We start from the raw sequence: 19,131 nt of genomic DNA, 5'->3' as shown, positions 1-19,131 counted from the left end.
TGAAGTTTTAAAATCCGATGTTATTGATGACTATATAATATAGATATTTTAAGCATTTAATGGTCCTCATTAATATCCAGTGGCCGGATTCACTAACATTCGAGCGTAAAGTATCATCCAGCGATATATAGACTGGGTAAAGTGGGATTCACTAATTGATGGTAATTCGCCTCGTAAGTCACGGTCACAGATCGACTTACTCTAGTTTCAATGACAGATGACAGATGCCTTTGGTAAGTCAGTTACACCTATAAGCATGCGCCATACATTTAAGGCGCATATTTGACGAGAAACGCAAGCAAGCTATGGTTTGGTTCAGTTTGCTTCGCCTTGCCACATTCGTCAACTTTCCATCAGTGTAAACAAATTATTTAAATATGCAGTGACTCGTCCCCGTTCGCAGTGGGAAACAGGAAGAAACAGACTGGACGCCGTTGGTAGTTATAGTGAATGAATCCACCCGCCACGGATTTCGGTTCTGCCCCATGTATTTTTTGTGAATTTATTACATACAGATGGCTCCACAGTTGCTCAGCCACCAAGGAGTCTTTCAATAGACCCTAGTTACCGATCTTGATTTCCCCATTCCTTAATTGGCGGGAAATTGTGATTTTCTTATTAATACAATTGTTATCAATACGGTTATTATTATTATTGATGTTGTTATTAAATTGTTATTGAAATTTTGGTAACATTTAAGACAGATACTGCAAAAGACGCTTTCCAAAAGTCGAGGAAAAGGTGAGATATGTAGGACTAATAACTGACTCCATGGTGACTAAGCACTTGCAGAGCCATCTGTGTACAAATATAATAAATAAACTTGTATTACAGTGGGCATGGCATGTATTGTTGCCATATAGGGCGAATTATCCAAGGAAATCTTTCCTCACCTTCGTTCTGCATGAAATGTAGATAAATAAATAGTAATTTAAAATATAATTTACTTGTTATGTAGCACAGAAGGGTGTAAATAACTAGATGAACAAATTCGGTGACACATTTTAAGGTAACTGTTTAAAAGGATATCTGTTATTAAGAGCAGAGATATCTATCAAACTTCGCGTTTAGAATGAAAATAAAGGCAAATAAACATGCACTTCGAACATCCCTGGGATGGCCGTAACACAATAACTTTTAAGTAGGTAGTATTTATCTTCTAGAGAATTATAAAGCTATTAATATACTCTAGTTAATGCTTATGGTCGGCACAGATACGACCACAGCTTGGAAGTTTGTCTTATATTGCCGACAAAATAAGTAGTTTTAACAATGGAATTTCATCGAAATAACTCATTTCTGCCGGTCACGTTGACTTATTGTTCACTAATGTGTCGTACTCTGAAAATGCTTCGTTTGATTACGGAATTAGACCAAGATATCCGACCAAGAAGTTCCGTCAAAAACAGGAATGAACAGAAGTTTCATAATTTTTCAAGAAATCTTGAAATGTCTTGTCGACAAAAATGCGCCTGTAAAGATGGATCTTTCGGCCAACCGCGTAATAGATAAAGGAAGAATAGCAAGAGCGCGACTTTTGAATGCGGCTACAACATTTCATGAATGGGAAATGAGCAGAAAGAAAGAAAGAAAGAAAGAAAAAATATATATATATACATACACATTTATATACATATATATCATATATTATCACCATGGTCAAATTATGAAATAGTCAGAACTCGTTGTTGTCTTTTGCCAAAGTGCCGACAGAGGCGGAAGCTGCTCATTACTTAGAGCATAGAAATACAAATAGATGAGATTCTATTTTCATTTCGAGATAATTTTTTTTTTTTTTTTTTTTTTTTTTTTTTTTAAGAGTTCATTGACTTATCAATTCCTGAGATTCTCTACACTCTACAATCTAATATTGGACTTTATGGCTGTCTCAAGTTTTACAAGAATGTGTACGTTCTCTCTAGTTTTATGTAAAATATGCATTTCTTCGCCTTGTACGTCACATATTACTGTCATAATTCTAATCAAACGTTTATAAAACAAACTAAATATTTTAATGATTACTTACGGTTTATTTACAAAATCAGTTAATAAACCACCTCTGTTGACTGGCAGGACAGCGACGCTAAAGATTTTAGTTGTATCATATATTTTGAATTGCTGGTTTATTATTTGAATCATTGTTTTATCACCTATATCAGTCCTCTATTTTTCATTTACTTATTTATTGCTTAGGTTCTTTTTTGTCCAAATTACATTTTTATTATTAAAAACAAAATTTTATTTTTCTTCCAATGTATCACACTATTTTTATTTGGAACAAATTGATCGGAAATAAGTAACAAAGCGGCGTGTGGAGCAACACACTACAATGCATGCATGCAATATTTTGGGGTCATTTCATATTATAAGCATTACATTTTATATGTTAAGGTATTATATTATATGTTAACTGTATTATATCCAAAAAAGCATTGTCTACTGCCGCTCATGAGCTTGCTTGCAGTGTGACAGAATTAATACAAGCATCCTTTTGGTTGTATATGCTTTGTCACTATGGTCCTGGGTTTTACAACACAGCAAAACGTTTTTTTTATGTTTTATTTTATATTTTTTGTCTTTTGAGGGGGGAGGGGGTAGTCCGAATGGTTTCTATATAAAATGGACTCACATTTGCCCAACAAACCTTGAGCTTCTTATTTTGGTTCGTATTCTTTGTTTCCTTTATTTCTTTTTGCTAATTTTCATTCGAAGCTTAATCAGGGAAAGTCCATCCATGTTTACAAGCAGGACGTTCTTTCGTTCTAATAATATTTCAGATTTAAGTAATTATATGTAGATAGCAATATTAGTTTTGTTCTATATGCACGTGTTCGTTATACAATTTATTTAATATAATCAATTATTTCCAATTTTCGTCTAGGCATTTAACATACCATTTGCGGTTTTACGTAAACTTTTCTCGCATAGTCTTGCCATGACCTGAATCTACACTTTTTGCCAACAAAGTTTACGAGAAATCAGGATGCTTTTATATCATTTGTCTGTCTAAATCACATTTCAACGGCCAAAATTAGTACTCCGTTATTTTGCTTGCTCATTCTCTGTGCTAGTGTCTGTGGCTGTGCGTGCGCGCATGCTTCTTTGGGTGTTAAGTGCCTGTGTAGGTCTGCATACTTGTGTACTTGTATGGCTGTTGGTTGTCTGCATCTCTGGGTATGTATGTATACTTCGGTTTGCATGTCTGTATATGGTTGACTATGTCTATATGCACATGCGGGTGTCTGTTTATCTTGTATGTCTGTGGGTGCCTCCGTCACTTTCTTGCACCATTCCTTATCAAATTTCAATCACTCTTCCATCACTCCCTATGATGCACAATTTTCTCGCTATCAACCACATTAAAACGATAACACGTCTCGTGTATACATACCCGGAATACATCCTCAAAACACACATACGAAGACCTGTAATAACATATCATACACTGGGTATTTTCTCAGACAGGTTATCTGCTTGACGTTTTTCCGCTGTACTTTCTAATCTAACAAAAATCAATTTCAGTTAGCTTTATCAGAATTTGTTCTTGTTTTCGGGCTTTCTTTCCTTTGTTCCATGAATTAACTTTTGGCTCAATTCGATTCGTGTCATTTTCATTGATCAATCTTGTTACTACGGATAATAAACCTGATTTCTTAAAAAAAAAATCTGACGCTTTCTGCATAACATTTTACGAAATCCACATCCCTCTGATTTTGTTTTGAGATTTAATTCCATGTACTTTTCAGAATTTGTGTGAATGAAGGACACCACATGAAAATCAAAGTCAATTTTCTCTCTTTTATACTAAAGTATTATTCATTTTATTCCTTAAAATTCTTACAAACAACATATGGATTAAAGGAAATTAAAATATCATGTTATGCTTTTAAAATAACTCCGCAATCCTGGAACAGGGATGGTGGGGGGATGTCGGGTCAGTGCCGCAGCCGCCGCCATGCGCGGGCTGGCCGGGACTGGACACGCCTCGCGCCGGCGCCGCACGCGGGCGAGCGCCGGGTCTGGAGGCCGGCCGGACCCGAGCACAGCCCGTCCCGCCAGCCGGACCGCCCGCCTTCACGCCTCTCCTCGCACGCACACCCGTCGAACCAGGCTGCTGCGGAGCCAAAGCTACACTGCGACAGCCGGCGACGCCCAGGTCCTTCCGGCGGGTGGGCGTGCGAGGAACGCAGAAGGGTCGCTGTCCCTCGCGCGAGGTTTTCACGGCCTTCGCGAGACAGGCTGTGCCGGATGGCCGTCGGCTCGGCACCGTCCCTGTGGTACTGGCACGGGGCGCAGTAAACCTTAGTGCTATGATATGCATCAAGTGATTCACTCTATTGGGACGATTTCAAGAAGAGTAATAAACATTCTCTACGTAAGCACATTTTGCAACGACATTTCAACGACTTATCAGAGATTAAACCATTTAAACAGCCTAGTCGTCCAGGTGGGCGCAGCAGGGAGGGCGCCGTCAGACCTGAGGCTCAGGTCGGTATTGCTTTATGAGCGGAGTCCTGCGGCCGAGGAGCCAGTGGGCGAGGGTGGGGAAGGACCGCCTCCCTGGCCGCTCACACGGGGACACCTACACCAAGGTGAACGTGACGTAGCAGTTACGTCGCCTCACTCACGCGGCCTCAGACACAACCACGCTTGGCACGGAGGAGAGAGGGGCACACCACTGCCCGCACTCGCTACTTCACCGCCAGATTTTCAGCTACTGGAGCCAGACAACCAATTCTTAACCTCGTAGCGTGCTATACCCACTCCAAAGCTCTGCCGCTACTGCCTTTGCTCTGTGGCCGCGACCGCACCTGAGGTCACCTAAAGATCATCACCACCACCGCCAGTGGGCTCGATTTCCCCAAAGCAAGCCTCATCAGTCATGCAAATATGTACAAATTACTATAATTACCAAGTATTACAAGCAGCGGCAACTCGGGCGTTTCCATCCCGCAGCCCAAGTCCTCCAGTGACTGCCGGCAGTCTCGTGGGTCGCCGCACTGGCCGTGATGGGTGGGTAGCGGTGCACCCCTCGAAAAAGTCTACATATTTGGCAGGCTTGCTTTACCTCAGTACAATCGTGCTTTGTACCAAGTTGGCTTTGAACTTGAATTAATTAACAAATACCTCAGGAGGCTTATAGTCCAGCAAAACCAAAGAACAAAAGAAAAATTAATAAAAAGCTCGTTAGGTTCCATTCCTGTATGTGAGGTGAGTGTACACACTAACATGTCATCCATAACCTGTTTTCCAGAATTGCATGTAGTATGACTGCCCACAAGTTTCTTTTGTTTATCTGTTTAGTATTTTCATGTGGTGTGCTTGTACTGTTGACTGTTCCTAATCCACATCAAACAGCTCTACATAAAGCTTGGTTGTTAGTTTTTCCCATTGTAATAGGGGTCACTTTTAGTCAAAATTTGTTGTCTTTGGAAAACTCTTCAAGGGAGAAATTAACTGAAGTCGGTCTTTCCCTACCCCGAAGTTAAAGAACCTGGCTGAATCATCGAATCTGAGCTTAAGAAGCCTATGGTCAAGGCTTCTCCGTCCACCTGTCTACATCTACGATCCAACAGTGAATGGCAACACTAACAGTTAAAAAAATACTGCATCTTATGTATAATAAATCTTTTCTTTCTTTTTTTGATTTGCTCTTATAAATGTGAACTAGTGATCTGCTCATAATGGACTGAATTGCTCTATTAATGACCTCATGTTCCTCTCCCATGTAGCAGTGTCGGCTGGTCATATCAGGCCAAATCTTTCTGGTAAACACATCGTTATTCAAGGAGATATCACAAAGGAGAATACGGTTGAATGTCATGACAATACGCTGGTCTCTCTCCAGCCAATATATATATATATATACTGTATATACACAGTTAAGCTCAATGCTGTAAAGTTTACCAGGAAAATTGGGTTGAAAGCATAAGGGAGGCGATGAAGTATCTGCACTCAAGGATCTATGACCAAGGAATGACGGTGCAGACACGTTGCAGGTTATCATGCAAGGAGAGAACCCTGCATGATGTAGCAAACTTACTGTTACATAGCGTTATTATGCCCTGATAAATGGCTGGATGGTGGACCCAAGACTGACAACGGCAGAGTCTGACACCGGCTATGAATGACATCAGCCATGAGACACGACAAGTTGCGCAAGGGGAAAGGACATGTACACACATTAGATTAGGTCATAGAAAGTGTCATAGAAATTTGGAAAATATTGTTTGACTACTTACTGGTCACTATATATTGAAACTGAGTATGCAGCTTTTGTTAAAACAAGGAACAAATGTTAAACTGTAAAAAAGTACCGTATCTAATCGTCTTGAGGTACTACACTAAAACCAAATTGAAAATGTATCTTTCGCAAACTCAAGCCTGGCACAAGTGAAATCCTGGGAAAAATAGATTATCCCCTTCCAACAATAACAATTATGTTTGAACATGCTGTAATCCTGGGTGTTTGGCTCTGTGGTTTACTGTAGTCTTGTTTCTCTGGCTGCGGGTGTGAGTGAAAGCCATGTCTGTAGATGGGAAGTTCAAGAAAAGTCATGTGTAATGTTTTGTTTTCTGATTGCAAGTGAAAGAATGTCAAATAATAAAAAAAAAACTAGTATTTGCCATCATTAAAGCCCTAGATTAAGTACCTTAAGTGTTCCTGACTAGTTATTACACTAATAAAAGTTTTTTCTTTATATCAGAGCTGGCTATAGCCAAAACATGAATCTTTACCCGTTGGCAAAAAACCACGCTGAACATCTCAATCTTTGCTTGAACTTCTTGTCTGCATGTTTTTTAATTTGGTCACTCAAAACTTTATTGAATTACTGTTAGAGGCAAAACAAATAGTGTGGCACAAACCAGAAATGATTACTGGACTGACAGAGCTTTTGTCATATCCTGTTGCAATCATAGGCTACGAGCTTGCTTGCTCTACACTCAAAAACTAATTATAACGACACCATTTTACCACCTACTTAAAATAATGTAAAATGAAAAGTAAAAAAAAGTAAAAAAAAGAAAAAGGAAAAAAGAAAAATAAGAAAAAAAGAAAATGAAAAAGCATTAAAATGCTATTCTAAAACACTTATGCTTTGACAGTGGGGCAGGGCAACAAGCCAGGACTGTAAGTATATCAATAATTGCTTGTTTACACAGCCTGCCCTCGCGTCCAAGCTTTACCAATTTACAGCTACATTTACCAACAATGTATCCTTGTTGCCACTAACATTGCCTCCTACTAACTTACATCGGGTCATCTTCAGTGTAAGACTATTTGTCATACGATCGGCCATTATGAACCTCACAGGTATCCTTGGCCGCAGGGCTCCTAAGCGCGCTGGGCAGGGGATACGCCACATCGGGCCGCACTGTCCAGCACGTGCAAAGGCTTACAATGGCCAATTCTATGACTATTATTGCAACAAAGACCAGATACCTCTAGTACGCTACATCATGATATCAACACACACGTTCATAATATCAGGTAAGATCCGTGTTATAAGAACTGGTGACCTATTCTTAACATACCAATGAAAAGGATCTGAATCCATCATAAAGAGTACAAGTGAACTGATATATAAGTATCATATAGAGTAAACAGTTCCAAAAAGAGAATAATAATAATTGTGCCTAATCATGGAATAATTTTAGAAACATAACACACTATTCTTGAACAGTATTGTACATTTCACTGCATGAGCATGGAAGGCAACCGGGAAAACTTTTTATTTTTTGTTTTTGGACAGATAATTACTTTTAAAACCATTTTTTTTTGCACAAGCCTCTTTTATAATGAAGAAAATTTAAAGGCTATAATTTACCATAATTGATTCACTTGGGGAAAAAAGTACTTTCTTTTTCCCTTCCTTTGTCCAAGAATTTATGAAAACTTTGGTAATTATCAATGACAAGCCCTAGAAAAAATAAAATAAAAATAAAAAGGGCATATAGCTGAGAAAGGAAGATATACCTGTCTTTAGATTTTTCTTCTTTTTCCTTTTAGTTGAAATGATCAAATGAAAGTTTACCCGGTTTCTCCTCCTCATGTGATACAGAATAATGATAATAGTGATATAGAGAGAGCGTAGGACGGACAGTGGGGTACTGCCCAAGCTTCCAACTCAAGGAGGGTTTATACTGCACTTATCCTACCACAACTGCTGGGCTCCTCAGGAAAACATTAGACATAAAATTACCACTTACATTTTTATTTCTCTAAAAAATAAGGTCAAGAACAGCATATTTCCTATGACAATATGCAAGGTAACACAAGAATACAAGTAACTTGTCATCATTTCTAGTAAAATCTGGGTTATACTGTTAACTAAATTCTTACTAAATTTTACAAGACTTTTCCTTTATCATTTACACAACTACAAAGCATAAAACACTTGACAGTCACCATAGAAAAGACTGAGGGTTGTTCTTTTTTTTTTTGTTTGTTTTTGTTTGTTTTATGGGGGCAGGGGGGGGGGGGATGATGATGATACTTATTACATCAAAGCTTCTTTACAAATAATAATATTTACCAAGTACAAATAAAGAAAAAAAAATATAAAAAAAGAATAAAGAAAATTAAAAAAAAACTGAAGCTTCCTGAATTTGATCTGCAGTGAGCCTCCAGTGGGGCATTGCCAGTGAAGAGTCCCTGAGGGAGTCCAGCGGGAAGAAGAGAAACACCGACCCCCCCTCCTCACCATGGGTGCTGGCGGGGGAGGGGGGAGGGGGGGGAGAAGTGCTGCGAAATGTCCCTAACAACCATCTCAAAAAACTACACAGCCAGCAGTCTTTCTCTCTCTCTTTCTTTCTCTTTCTCTCATCATCATCATCATCATCAGCCAGCTGCTGTTCATTAATTCCCCACAGTCACAATAATACAGCAACCCCAAAAAATTGGCCAATATTTCCTCCCCAAAAGTTGCCAACAATCTCACTGAGCTGCTAACAACCCCATGGAGACCGTGAACATCCAGGTCCTCCAGGTAACACTCTTCAAGAATGTTATCAATGGAACAAGATGTTAACAAGTCCCCGATCTTCCCTGCCTGGCTGCCAACAACCCTGGTGTACCCTGCAGGTCACTAAAGCAGCAATGAAGCAACTGAAATGGCCCGGGTACGACAGGTCACCACCGCTGCTGCTGCTGCCGTCGTACTGCGAGCTCTTCACTCGGCCATCTTGTTGGGGATATGTCTTGAAGATGAGAAACACAGCTTCATGATGAAGGGGAACTTGCTGTCTGCTGGGGCAAAAAGAAAAGGAATCAGATCAGACAAATTCTTTTTAACTCTGAAATAAAGAATTCTATAAGAGTGAAAAAGAAGATACAAACCCGAGTTTAGCTACTTTAATTTACAATATAAATCCATTTAAATCTATCAGACTACTTCTATGTAAATTTTAATCAAACATCTTGATTTTAGAATGACGATTTTCTATTTCTATCATCTATTTCTATTCCTATCACATATGGAAAATTAGGAACAGGACAACTCTTCAACATTTTCAATATGACACACACAACAATAACAAAAAGTAAAATATAGTCCAAACTTCCCCCAATTCTACATAAAATGACACTTACTAGGGTTGGGGATGGGTGCATGGTTCCCAATCACCAATCCTTCCAGAGCCTCAGAGATGTTGTTGAACTCCAAGAGCCCGCTGGAGCTCCTCTCAGCTGTTGGGGGGGAAACAAAAAAGAACAAACATTAGACCAACTACTGATATGGCGGAACCTTGAAGATCGAGTGAAATACAATTATAGCTTGAGATCTCCACTTTCTCTGGGGAGTCTTCCTTTCAAAAGAGGAGGTGGTCCAGTCCACAGAGGAATGAACCGGAGAGCCAAAGAGTGGATCCAGGAAAGCGCAAGGCAAGAAAAGAGCTCAGGAGTCTGAGTCGAGGAGCATCTTTGGGAGAATATAAAGCAGAGAGATATCATCTTCACCTTCAAATCTGGCTCGTTCATAAAACAGATCACTTGCACACATTGAGAGAGAAGTAAAACAATTAGTTTAAAATTAACTGTATACTCTTCAAAATCAAATTGAAATAAAATTAAGTTGGTGTGATTTTAAAATACACTATCTATGAACATCATATTACACACCAGGTTTTCAGATCTCATTTAAGCTAAGTATCTAGAGAGCTCAAAATATCACCTTTCTTTCCATAAAAAACAAAAACAAAAAAAACTACACATTCTTAACCGATTAAACCAATAGAAATAAAAATAATCACTTTTTTTTTTATAACAAAATTTGTTTAAAAAACCTCTTATAACAGCAGCAAAATTGCAGTCTGTAAACTAGAGATCTTTTGAATGAATATTAAAACTAAAGATTTCTTGAAGCTCACCACAACAAAAGCAAGTGATTTGAAAAGCAAACACATCTCATTAGCACATCAAGCGACTATGAATGTTTAACCTGACCATGTGTGACACAACACCAAGTTCTTGGGGTTAAAAAAGGTACCACATGTATTTGCAATCAAACAAACTTACAACATCAAAAGAGCTTTCTTGTCCCATTTCCTTGGGTCAACAACTTGACTATTTTGAATGAGCCAGTTTTATCAGAAGTGTGAAGATCAAGAAATTATCTGCACAAGAGATGCTTGTACCAAAAAAGAAAAGAAAAAGAAAAGAAAAGAAATAGATGGTAATAAATGCATAACAACTGCTTGAGAAAAGAAAGTAAAAAAAAAAAATAATAATTATTATAATAAGGATATGCAGATTCATTATTTCAATTATTTCAGCAGTAGAGACATCCTTTGGTTTTGTATCAAATCTACATAAAATTTAGCTAAATACTGGTACTGCATTAAATGTGCACAATACGTTAAAAAACCAAATCACAGCTTACCCCTGCCAGTAACAACCAAAGCAATGATTGGACTTAAACAGAGCCATGCTACAAAGGCTTACTCTTGCATAAAAGGAAAAAAAAAAAATACAAAACCAAAGGCGGCCACACTGTATCTCTCAAAATAAAAAACAGAGTTGGTTTCAAAAGATCCTGCGTCTTTCCCAATGATTCACTCACACTTACTCTTTGATGGGAACAGCTTGATGCTCTTAGGCTCTGTGACACCCCCATCAATGAACACCTGTTTAAGCTGGTCCTCATCCAGGCCAGGAGGAGTGTTGAAGAAGTGCAGGATCTGAAAAAAAGGAAGGGTTAAAGTCAAACTTAATTTCATCTCATCCCCACTCAAAAGTTAAAGTTCTCGAATTTTGCATATTTCCATCTTAATGTAATTAGAACTAATTTGCAATTGAGCCAATACTAACATGGATAGATTTAAATAATTCTGATGGAATGACATCTGAATATTCACTTTCCACATGTAAATAACCACAAAAATTATTTTATGCCACAATTCTTTCCACAGACCAGCAAGGCCGAGTGAACTTGGATTCATCCGAAATGTTTTTGGGAATCTCTTGAAAACTTCCCTTACTAATTAAGATATTATAGAAACGAAAAACAAAATACTGCTATTTCCTTCTGTTTTAGAATGACTTAAATGCACTTGGATCAGGTAGGACCAAAAAAATATTGTAATCTTGGTATGCGAGACTGAGAACTATGTATGACAACATTTTATGGTTTTATTTATTTTCTATCTTTTAAAATGTGTAACTTGTCATAATAAAATGAAGAAAATGACAAAGTAGGCCAAACAAGAAATATGACAGTGCTATCACATCAGCTGAAATATATATAGAGGTAAGCAAACATAATATGAATTTAATGAACTTATTTACATATTGAACTGCCATCTCTCACACAGCTTTTACCCAACAATGTTACTAATCAAAACAGAAGGTTACACAAAAGGATAACCTGGGATTCGCACTCAAAAGACACCCACCTTGGATGGAGGCTGTATCCTGTTCTTGGATGCCATTTCCGGGTTAATGAACCTGTTGTTTTTGTTGCCCATGTAGTCCTTGAAGGAGGGGGTTCCGTCGGGCAGGTCATATGGCTGCTGGACATCAGCAAGGAAGGCCTGCTTTGAGTATCTGAAAGGCAAATAATTATGAAGGAGTATTTTTTTTTTTGACAAGGATGGAGGGAAGGGTGAGAAATATTACTTTGTCATATTATGGGCTTCCATTAATGAGAAAAATTAGGACTGCCTGCCAACGTAAAATTTAATTTTATAAGGATGAGAAATAAGATGTTTGACAAAATAATGGGATCTACAAAAATAAACAAATAATAGCTACTATGACACAATTATGGAAAAAAGCATTAAGCTGGCAAAACAAAAGAGTGAAATAGAATAAAAGGAAGAAAAAGGACGTGGATGGTGGGAAGCAGGAAAGCCGAAAAGGGAAAAAGAACTGCAGCAAGAGAGTGGTAACTCTGCTGCCAACCTGACCCCTAACGTGACCCACAGAGAGTTGGTGAACGGTTCCCTCCCACTCATGCTCCCGACCCCCCAGAACAAAATCAATACCCAATTTTCACCGAGATAAACCTGTTTTCTTTATCGGCTAGCCTGCTACCAGCATAGTGCGGTATGGCTGCATCCTGAATGGAAGTATTCTACTACATACTCTGTCCCCTAAACTGATACACACAGACAGACAGCAAGAGAAAAACTATATTTCCATGACCTATATTATTTGCATTTCATTGTGTTAATCTTGAGAACAATTGCAAACACAAAAAGAATAAAAAATTATGAACTGAGCAACTGTGGTTTGTAATACCGACGTCGGTGCAATATCATAATGTCAAAATGTTAATCACCAGCAATCAATTATGGTAATTCACATTGTGGAATTGATACTACTCGTTTAATTTTTTTCCCCTGCAATTCTCGTTTCTCATTTAACCGACTGATGACAGACACAGGAAAAGACAAAAAAAAAAAAAAAACAGAAATTAATAGAGAAAAACTGCAATACAAAACGATGGTCAGAAGAAAGGATGAAAAATTGGAAGGGGGGAAAGAACACAGCAACAAGAGATGAAACTGGACAAGCAATGACATGATTCGAAAAAGATAAATGATAAAAGGAAGTGTGTCAAGTGAAAATAGTTTGTGGATCTTTCTGAGTGCATGAACACATGCGTGTGTGTGCCTGTGAGCATGTTTGCATGTGCGAGTGTATACAAGTGTCAGAATGAGTACAAAACCATTTGCATGTCCTTCGCCATTAGAGTGAATTAGTAGTTCCTCTCAGAAATGAAAGCATAAAGAAATAAATAAAAGCCATGGTAAAAAAATTAAAAACAATTAAACAAAATTAAAATAAACAAATAAAAAAAAGAACTCTACACGGCAGCCAGTCCTCTTTGGCCGGCGTTGACACAGCTGAATCCAATTCATCGCGTCGGACTCGACAGATGAAAAGCCGACGAGCGAGCTGTCAACTTCAGCCCGGCCATCACCCCACTTTACTCACCCAAGTTGCATCTTGCAGCTGAAGAATGTCGTGTTGTTGAGGTTGGCCACAGCGCGCTCAACCGCCAGCGCGTCACCCATCTGGACCATGGCGCACCCCTCCTTCGTCTTCAGGAACTTTATCTGTAGAAGGAACAAGGAAACTTTGCTATATATCGCGAGGAAAGGAACGATTTTGGAAAAAAAAAGGGTAAGTTCCATAATTCACGCGCGTTCTCAAAGCGCAAATTATTAATGTCGCTTTCTGCCTCATTTGCTGTTCCAATTATTGTTATGCCTAATGTGAATAATGCAAATGGGATAAGCGATACCGTTAATCCCCCCCCCCCCCCCCACCCCAATCTCGACGTGCCCGCACTGGCAAGGACTCGTCCCTTTAACCCCGTGGTCAATAGACACCTCGAAGTATGTGCGTGTCGTCGAGGAATGCTACCTCGTGAGAGACAGACACAAAATTCAAGAAATAATCCATTCCCACGACTATTTTTCTTCTTTTATTTCTTTCAATGACCGACAATTGCCATAATAAACATTCACACAAATGTGACTTTTCATATTTGCCAACGAGACAAGAATGCAAATAAATCCTCCCCTCCAATAAGACCTACACAGAGGGAGTGGTCGTATTATTGAAAGCTACGGTGTTCGGTTTCACACAACAAAACGTTGCCCGGGACAATGCCAATCGCATAGCCGCCCGCCCACTTGCGAACCGCCCACGTCAACGGGCAGCACCTGCTCTTACAACATACGGGATTCTTCGAGGAGGGGGGGGGGGGGGTATTTCAGAAGTCATCTAGGGGGGAAGGGGGATTTTGCCGATTACAGCAGTGGGTCGGAGGTGGTAGGGAGGGTGTTCTTCGGTGATCACAAGGAGGGGCTATGCGATAGGCTTTCCCAACTGAGGCGCATGGATGCCGCCGCTTGTCCCCTGTGCACCTGAACGGGCTAGCAAACACGCAAGAAAGGAAGGAAGAGCAGAGGCTGGTTTCCTGTGTACTTACCCTGACAACATTGCCGTAGAGACATAGCAAGTTGAAGATCCTGTCGGCGTTCATCTTGTCCTTGTTGAGTCCGTATACCATGAGGACGGCGCCCTGTTGTGGGATGCCGGGCTGGGGCTGTCCCATGGCCTGCAGGGAGGCACCCCCAGGTCCACCAGCGCCGCCCATGAAGGGACCGCCCTGGCCGGGGCCGCCACCGCCGCCCACGAGGCCGCCACCGCGCAGTCCGCCGTTACTGATTCCATTGTTCATACCGAACCTGAGAGTAAAAAACGATTAGTTCAAAAAATAAGGTCAAATCCGGAATACTACTGGGTTTCTATCCCCCCAAAAATAGTCCTCATAAACACCGAGCCGCCCCCATGAGCATGGAAGAGTACACCGCCCATGATCCCCGCCGAAACGGCCAGCCTCTCCCGCGCCGACCAACGCACGGCGCTGTCGCTTCATCACGTGGCCGAAATGGGCACCCCCCCCCCCCCCCACCGTCTTCCGCTTCTAATTGGCGCTCGACATTCTTATCGATCCATCAATTTAATTGCGTTACCCTGGCACTCTTACCATAAGTCATTAGTTCGGCCGCTACAAATCTATCTTGACAAACTCAAACCTATTGATACTGCCGTCATTATCAACGCCATCACTCGCTTACTATCCGCTGACAACTCTGTTCCATCCATCAACACTACTGACCTTACGGCCATTCATTCATTCTTTCTCGAATTCCCTTCCCTCATTGCTCCTACCTATCCTATCCATTCCACTCCATGTATTTTATTTCTCTTCCTTATCCTGTCTCTCCCATTTCCCTCTCCTTCCTACCCCCCCCCCCTTCCCCCACCTGTCATTCCCTTCCATCATCTAGCGAGGCCCCAGGGCCCCCGACTCCAGGGAGGCAGCCTCTACGTGCGAAGAGGCCAGGCGATAAGTCAATAATTGAGTTAGGAGCGTTCGTTAGGCAGATCCTGCCCCTCGCCCCCCATAAGCCATCGCCAGAGGCCTTACACTCGCATCAGCTTTCTTTTGCACAACGCAATATGATTGCACGCACGCACACACGCACGCACTCTCACTCACACACACATACGCACGCAGACAGACTGGCATCAATATAATATTACACAGCATTAACACCGATATTAACCACAAGAAATACCATGTATAAAACAACATTTGCATTAAAAAATAATAACAATAATAATGTCCATCTATAAAACATCAATATTTGCATTTATAGCTCAATATCTGCATTTATAAAACAACAACGAAAAGGAACAAGCTCTTCTCCGGGCACACACCTGTCAGGCATGGGGCTGTTGAAGAGGGCGCCGGCTGAGTTGCGTGGGCCGCCCATTTGTCCGTTCATGCCGCCTCCTGGAAAAAAAAAATAATTTGGAACATAAGAACAATGAGCAAATAATCAGAAACGGGGAAAGGGGAAAGAGGGCGTTACGCGGGTTTTCGCCGCCGGAAAGGAGTTTTAAAAGCGGGAAAGGTCTAAACAGTTTCTGAAGACATAGGAAGGACAGGGAAGATAGGAGTAAAAGAGAGAGGGAGAAGGGAGAGGAAGAGAGAGGAAGAAAAAAGAAAAAGAGAGGGGGGAAGGAGGAACCGGCTACGTCGCGGCATGTGGAGAGCAGAAAAGAAGGGGGGAGATGGAGAAAGATTAAAACAAACACAAACAGGAAGGGGGGGACACAGGTACTCGTGTTGATGTATGAATATTTAACTAAAAGGAAGAAGGGGAAGAAAACATGGAAAGGAGGGAGGGAGAGAATGGGGAGCGGAGAGGAGGCAAGGGAGGGGAAGGGAAAGGGCCGAACCAGGGAAGAAAGGGGAGGCAGGAGGAGGAGAAAGGGAGAAGAGGGAGATGGGGGAGAGCGAGGGGAGGAAGGAGCCCAGAGCTTCCAAGTCAACGGAGAGCTGAGTAAACATCACGCTAGACCTCAAACTTTCGCCGACTAAATGGGATGTATTCAGACAACACAATGCGCCCAGGCTGTGTTGATTCTGCTACGCGGGATGATGCAGGCGGGGGCAGAGGGGAGGAAAAAGGGGAAAGGTAAATAAGGGATGGGGGAGGGGAGAGGGGAGGGGAGAGGGGAGGGGAGAGGGGAGAAGGCAGGGAGGGAAGGGAAGAGGTGAAACGAGGGGAGAATGGGGAAACGAGGAAAGGAGGGGGAAGAGAAACGGGAAAAAGAATTACCCAAAAGGGAAAACAAAATATACACTTATTTATATCTATATCATATATCTATCTATCTATCTATCTATCTATCTATCTATCTATCTATCTATACACATACACATGTCTTTAGAGAGAGAAATAACCTCCCTCAATCCTCCCCCAAATAAAATAAAAGGACTAGACAACAGCCGGTCACCAGAAGGTGGTGGTCCTAGACCATGTAGCGGTTGCCCTCGCGCACACCTCGCTATTGTCTTACTCGCCACCTCTACTCTCCCTCTCCCTCTCCCTCTCCCTCTCCCTCTCCCTCTCCCTCTCCCTCTCGCTATGAAACCACTATAAAGAACCCTCAGCCTCCGTTGCGGTAGCTGCGTTCTCATTTTATTGAGAGAGAGTGAAAGAAAGGAAAGGGCGAGTAATACGGGAAGAGGAGAATGAAGATGGTGGTTAGGAGAATGGGAAAAGGAAAGGCCGAGGGCGGGGAAAGGAGATGGAGAAAGAGCAAGAATGAACAAAGCAAAGAAAGGACAGATTAAGAGAAAGGCAGGAATAGATAAAGCCACAAAAAGTGAAGCCAAGTAGTGGTGGGGAAGCCTTTCTCTCCCCTCGAGTCAAGAAGAGAGAAATGGAATGAGAGAGTAGGAGAAAGAGGGAGAGAGGGGGAAGGAGGGAGAGGGAGGGGGGGGAGAGAGCGAAAGAGCGAGAGAGAGAGAGAGAGAGAGAGAGAGAGAGAGAGAGAGAGAGAGAGAGAGAGAGAGAGAGAGAGAGAGAGAGAGAGAGAGAGAGAGAGAGAGACAGAGAGAGAGAGAGAGCGAGAGAGAGAGAGAGAGAGAGAGAGAGAGAGAGAGAGAGAGAGAGAGAGAGAGAGAGAGAGAGAGAGAGAGAGAGAGCGAGAGCGAGAGAGAGAGAGCGAGAGCGAGAGAGAGAGAGCGAGAGAGAGAGAGCGAGAGAGAGAGAGCGAGAGAGAGAGAGCGAGAGAGAGAGCGAGAGCGAGAGCGAGAGAGAGAGAGAAAAGAGTTGGCAAGGGAGACGAGAAGAGAGATGTGAGGATACGAAGGAAAACGACAGAAGAAAGGCAGCGAGCGTGACAGCAACAGGAGCAACAGCAGCAGCAGGAGCAGGAGGGTGACGCCGGGGCCGGCATCCCTGGCTCTAGCACCTGAAGCGTGGCAGAGTAAGGTATTGATTTTCCACTTGAAACGGGTGTGTGGAGCAGCACAGACAATTGGATTACCGCGAGGGTGGTGGCTGCCCTCTGTCCCACAACCTCACTCGGGGCCCCGCCTGTCAATCCTGTTTCTCCTGTTCCTGCTTCTGCTTCTGCTCCTGCTCCTGCTCTTGCTCTTTTCCGCTGGTCCTGCCTGCCACTCCAAACCCAACCCATTCCATCCCACTTCCCTTTGAACAGTCAACGACAAAAGTTGAACGCATGTAAAGTTTCGAAATTCCCTCTAATCAGACCAACACGAGCTGCATGTACTACTGTACCCTGAACCCCAACCCAACATACCCGCCTCCTCCCCTGCCCTCCACCTTTCCTGTGACCCCCTCTGTCAAAAGCAGTGCCCTGCCTCCACCCTCGCAGGAAGACCCTGGCAACCTCTGCAAAGGAGCGCCAAAGTTTCCCTTCTCAGCTCAAGGAACACAAGAGAACGAGGACCCTGGCCATAAAAAGGAGGGGGAGGGGGAGGGGGGGAAAGAGCGGGATGGGAAGAGCGGCAGAGGGGGACACGGAAAAGGGGCCCAAAAGAAAAACAAACTTACTGAAGGGTGCAGCGTTCATGCCGAAACCGCGAGGCTCCTGCAGGAGGGGAGGGCGAGAAGATCCTCCGCCGCCCCCACTGCCGTTGTTCTGGGGTTCCTTCATTCCTGCGAAAGAGAGAAAAAAAAGGGAAAATTAGTCCGCTGGACATTACAAGTTCTCCGCATTACAGCTTCGAGTTCACCGTACAGTTCAATAGTGAATGAATATTTGATACGCTATTGAGTTCATAGAATGTGTTCCCGCAACCCATGCCACTTGCACCAGCATTCTCTCTCGAATGAACTTCTATGATCCTAATGTTCAGAAGGTGAAACAATTAGCAGAGTCAAATATTCATTCATAACTTTTCAGGTGCGATTTTTCATATCAGGGCGACCAAGTGTTCGCTTGCCGAGTCATGTGCCTTAAAAATAAATGAAGATATACATAAGTACACGTTAACATATACAAAGTTCTGCTCTAATAGCATGTGCAGTTCGCACCCTTTCGCCTTCCCTCCCTCCCTCTCTCCCCGAGAACCTGGGCCGAGGTAAACAACCCATGTCTCGCACTTGCCTAATTGAGAGCTCAAGAGGCGCTCACAAACTTTCTCCTCTGGATTCGTTCTTTCCCTCCCCCTCCCTCTTCTCTTTCTCCCTCCCTCCCCACCCCCTCTTCCTCTCTCCCTCGCACCAGTTTACAACCTAACACCACTAGCCTGCATCTAATATTAATTTCTCCTCCATTATCAGGGCGCG

The 19,131-nt window shown here is 42.1% G+C and overlaps 1 protein-coding gene across 13 annotated transcripts in view; it reads right to left on the bottom strand.

Annotated features, from left to right (window-relative positions):
* Positions 1-8,200: 8,200 nt before the first annotated feature.
* Positions 8,201-19,131, bottom strand: part of LOC125038780 (heterogeneous nuclear ribonucleoprotein L-like) — a 190,208-nt gene continuing 179,277 nt past the window's right edge. For 9 of the 13 annotated variants that reach the window (XM_047632378.1, XM_047632383.1, XM_047632386.1 and 6 more), the window contains 8 exons: positions 18,394-18,498; positions 15,740-15,815; positions 14,442-14,700; positions 13,439-13,560; positions 11,893-12,043; positions 11,061-11,178; positions 9,593-9,688; positions 8,201-9,250 (listed from right to left, as the gene is read on the bottom strand). In XM_047632378.1, the coding sequence (XP_047488334.1) occupies positions 9,174-9,250; positions 9,593-9,688; positions 11,061-11,178; positions 11,893-12,043; positions 13,439-13,560; positions 14,442-14,700; positions 15,740-15,815; positions 18,394-18,498 (1,004 nt within the window). In that variant the 3' untranslated portion in view covers positions 8,201-9,173. The remainder of the gene's footprint in view (positions 9,251-9,592; positions 9,689-11,060; positions 11,179-11,892; positions 12,044-13,438; positions 13,561-14,441; positions 14,701-15,739; positions 15,816-18,393; positions 18,499-19,131) is intronic. The other 4 variants (XM_047632379.1, XM_047632380.1, XM_047632381.1 and 1 more) reach the window with 4 other exon arrangements.

This window comes from Penaeus chinensis, chromosome 25, assembly GCF_019202785.1.
Source record: "Penaeus chinensis breed Huanghai No. 1 chromosome 25, ASM1920278v2, whole genome shotgun sequence".
NCBI lineage: Eukaryota > Metazoa > Arthropoda > Malacostraca > Decapoda > Penaeidae > Penaeus > Penaeus chinensis.
The sequence above is the reverse complement of the archived record's forward strand: the minus strand, read 5'-3'. Positions and strand labels throughout refer to the sequence as shown.